The 4,094-nt window shown below is 61.4% G+C and overlaps 1 protein-coding gene across 1 annotated transcript in view; it reads right to left on the bottom strand.

Annotated features, from left to right (window-relative positions):
• Positions 1–571: 571 nt before the first annotated feature.
• SCART1 (scavenger receptor family member expressed on T cells 1) overlaps positions 572–4,094 on the bottom strand; it is a 16,805-nt gene continuing 13,282 nt past the window's right edge. Inside the window, 8 exon segments of the mRNA XM_077762931.1 lie at positions 572–886; positions 1,354–1,554; positions 1,944–2,081; positions 2,569–2,616; positions 2,821–3,135; positions 3,211–3,279; positions 3,445–3,597; positions 3,600–3,740. Of these exon segments, the coding sequence (XP_077619057.1) occupies positions 816–886; positions 1,354–1,554; positions 1,944–2,081; positions 2,569–2,616; positions 2,821–3,135; positions 3,211–3,279; positions 3,445–3,597; positions 3,600–3,740 (1,136 nt within the window). The 3' untranslated portion in view covers positions 572–815.

Below are 4,094 nucleotides of genomic sequence, written 5' to 3'. Positions count from 1 at the left end.
ATAGATGGAGGAGCCCTGCATCCTTCTTCTAAATCCCAACCTGCTCCCACTGCTCAGCTGACATCCTTACTCTGCTCCCCATACATCTTCAGGTTTCCTGTCCTGTGCTCAGACCCCTACCCCACTGCCTTCCTGCTCATTTCTCTCCCTCCTGACCCCAGGGACGCCCTACTGCTGCACACCTTCCCCCAACCCCCAGGCCCCAGGGTTATCCTGTGTGAGAGTGGGGTGAGAGGGGAGGGTCAGGGACCGTATGGTCAGGGTTTGGTTGTGGTGAGTGTGTTCAGAAATGATTGAGTGGGGAAGATTCCGTCAGGAAGAAAGATGTGAGGGTGAGGGTGGGGAGGGTGTGGTCAGGGGTGTGGTCAGAGGAAGGTGTGAGAGGTGGGGTGTCGAGGGTGTGGTCAGGGAGGAAAATGTGAGGGGTGGGGTAGGGTGGGTGTGTTTGGAAAGGGCTGGGTCCCTCCTTGAATCAGGGGACTCTGGCACAACGGAACACAGAACCCCTCTGCAGGTGTGAGAGGGGCGGCAAGGAGCTGCTTCAGTGGGGACCTCACCCCAGCGCCTGCGGGAGAAGTGAAGAAGTTGGACACACTCGGCCGGCATCAGACCAGGGTGAAGAAAGGGAGGGAAGAGAACCCAGGCTGTGATGGGGCCTGAGGAATGTTTCTGAGATGAGTTAATGGATGAATGAGGGACCTCAAAGCGAGTTTAATGACATCTCTCTTAGAAATGAGGATAATGAAAGACTCCTGGGGCCTGAGGTCTTTCCCCACTCTGGTCTCGCTGGTGTCCGCATGGTGGACGCACTGTCGTCACATCCTAGGGCATGCCGCGTCTTCTGTCTCAGCATGAGCTTTGGGGCCTAGGCTGCAAGGAACCCCACCTGTGTTGAAGGAGAGAGAGGCGCATGGGCCCCCTGGAAATCCCTCAGAGCCCCCCGACCTCTGGGCCCTACTGTGTCACTGCACCTTGAAGCCAGAATGTTAGACAGGAACAGGACAGCGTGAGCCGGGATCACGCCGTGTCCCTCCCACCCTTTCTGCTTGGGCCCCCTGCAGCCAACCAAGACTAGAAAAGCCCTGTGGGCAGCCACAGAAAGAAACCTAACTAAAACTCCAGGACCCTCCCTGAACTCCTCATCCACCCACAAGAAGATTCTAGTCTAAGGAGCAACTTTGAAGGGACAGCTGAATCCCCCAACGTCCAAGCCTGTGACAGGAGTGAGGGTCACGGACACACGGAGAGGTGGCTCTCAGGGTCTTTAAATGTAGGCACTGGCCAGAGCAGAGGCCTGGGCATAGGAGTGCAGCAGGAGCAGAAGCGTGGGCAGCAAGGCGCAGAGGTGCGCACCGGTGGGGTTCAGGGGCGCCTCCTCCTCGTCCTCTGCTCGCTCCTCCTCAGGGCCCTGTTCTGGCTCCCCAGCATCATCATACTCCTCCTCCAGGGCCAGGTTCTGGGACACTCTGGGCCCCTCTTCTTTCTCCCCCATGGGGACAACTCCGATGTCCTCATAAACACCTTCCGAGGGCAGACTCCCCGACATTCTGGAACCTGCAGAGGCCATACCACAGCTTCTAGGACAGCCACTCTCTCAGTCTGGGCCCACCCGCTGCCGGCCCTGCGGGGCCTCTCACGAATGCCCACCCAGAGCCACATCCCGGGCAGTCAGGGCGGTTGGCCCCACGACACAGACGACATGAGGAATCAGGACACCCTTGGGTCCTGCCCTCACACCAAGGCACCCTCCAAAGCAGAGCAGGGCTCAGGGTTCCCTGACCCCGCCTACCCCTGAGTCCAAGAGTGTCACAGCGAAGTCGCCATGCAGCGGGGATCCAGGTGGGACCCGGCAGAAAGGGCCTGTGTGGGGTGGGGGCTGCAAGTACACCCCCAGCCTCCCTCCCTTCAGCCCTGCGTTGCCCCCCCCAGCCACACCCACCTACCCTGGCGGACTCTTCTGCCACGGAACCACTGCACCCCCAGGACCAGGGAGACGATGACCAGGAGGGTCCCCAGGACAAGGCAGAAGGTCATGGGCAGGTTCCCGGCCTTGAGGGCAGGTGGGGGGGTCAGGGGGGAGCCTGTGGGGACAGTGAGAGGTGGGGTCTCCCTCGCGCGTCTGTGCTGCCTGGGGCATTGTGACCTTAGGCCTGGGCCACCTGAACCTCTCAGGAAGGGGAGGGCACCCAAAGGAGATGGCCCTGGTGCTCTCCCCAGAGAGGCCCACGGGCCTGAGGTCACAGAGCCAGGGGTCAGCAGGGAGGGGGCAAGCCACGGTGTTCTCTGCTCAAACACCCACAGTCCGTAAGACAAAGACCCCAGAGAAGTGGCTGGGCGGGGCCTGGGCCTGCTGTCCCTCCCCACGGCTCTCTGCCCAGGCTGGCACCGGAGGACGGAGAGGCTGGCCCTGACCCTCCTGGCCCGACCAGCCCAAGAGGGGCTGACTGGGGGCCTGGCACCCACCGGCGACTGCAGGGCACTCCTCCGTGCAGAGCCCGCTGCAGGGCCCTTCTGGGTCAGGGCCAGACAAGAGGGTGTGACCTGAGCCCTGAGAGGGGGCACACCTACCTGACGCCCATGCCAGCGCTGGCAGCGGGGCTGTGGTCCCCCTGTCACCTGCAGGAGAAATGGGAGGCAGCCCTTCCGGGAAGTGTCCCAGCCCCACTCAGCCTGAGCCCAGCAGGTCACAGGATAGCCACAGAGGTAGCCAGAGGGACCCAGCACAGGGACAGCCTCAGGACCATGTTCTGAGGGGAAGACCCCTCCTCAGCCCCCAGCAAACCCGCCCAGCCACCCGTGCCCCCTCCCCTCCCCACTCACGGGAGCAGAGCACGCCTGCGTCCTCCTTGTGCCCACAGTCTCCGAGTCCCCACGGCTCTGCGGGGCAGCTCCACAGGGACGCCTCGCTGCCCCGGCACCCCACCTCGTCCAGCCACACGGGCCCTGAGCCTGGGCCAAAGGCGGCCCCGACAAGGGCACCCAGAGCCGGGCCACAACCCAGCTGGCGGCACACAACCTCTGCATCCGCCAGGTCCCAGGAATCGTCGCACACGGTGCCCCAGGAGCCAGCGTGCCAGAGCTCCACGCGGCCCGAGCAGCTGTCCTGGCCTCCACGCACACGCAGCATTCCCTCCCCTGAAAGAGGGGGCTGTGGTCACTGCAGGGCAGGACAGAGGTAGAGAGTGGACAGGGAGACAGACAGAAGTGTACCTGGGCAGCTGTGGGTGGATGAGCAGTTGAGGGTCTCCCCCAAATCCTGTGTTATTTTCTCCGACAATCCTGTTGGATTAAACAGCGACCGTCCCTGTGTAAACACCCTGAAAGCTTCAGAATGAAGCGTGTAGAGCCTGAGTGACCCCCAGGCCCCGAGTCATGGATCAACGGCAGCCCTGCAGACGACTTGTCAGAAACCGCCAGAGACCCACCTGCACAGGTGATCCAGGCCTCCTCTCCACGGGCACAGGAGCGTGGGTGCCATGGTGCCGAGGGGCACTGCCACAGCGTGGAGTTTCTCAGCCTGCGACACTCGATGTTGTCCACCCAGGAGGTGCCAGAGCCAGTGTGACCAGGCCTGTTCTCGAGCCAGCCCTGATCCCCGCAGCCCAGCTGCTTGCAGATGATGGACAAGGAGATGTCCTTCAGGGCATTACTGCACACGGCACCCCATGTCCCATTGTAGAACACATCCAGCCACCCAGCACAGTGGTGGCTGCCGCCTTGCAGCCTCAGGGCCACTGACCCTGGAAGACAAGAGCAGTTGGGCCAGGAGAAATCCCCAAAGAAGGACTCCAAAATGAGAGGGTCCCAGCACCAAGATCAATGCTGCTCTAGGGGCATCTAAGCCAGCGAGCCCTTAGCAAGAACCTTAAACCAGTCACGCATTCCCATGGCAACCTCCCACCCTGAGGATGCAGGTAGCAGTCAACCTCAGGTGACCAGATTTAACTGCAGCTGTAACATCTTAGCAGGTGTCACCTGTTTGTCCAGAAATCCACCCTTGGAAATCATTCAAAACACAGAATAATCTTTTTTGCACGAGATGATCAATTTAGCAGTGATGATAAAAAGTTAAAAGGAGGAGGGGGAGGGGGAGG

This window comes from Crocuta crocuta, unplaced genomic scaffold (genome assembly GCF_008692635.1).
Source record: "Crocuta crocuta isolate KB4526 unplaced genomic scaffold, BGI_CrCroc_1.0 scaffold466, whole genome shotgun sequence".
NCBI lineage: Eukaryota > Metazoa > Chordata > Mammalia > Carnivora > Hyaenidae > Crocuta > Crocuta crocuta.
Note: the sequence above shows the minus strand (reverse complement) of the source record. Positions and strands in the feature narration are given on the sequence as shown.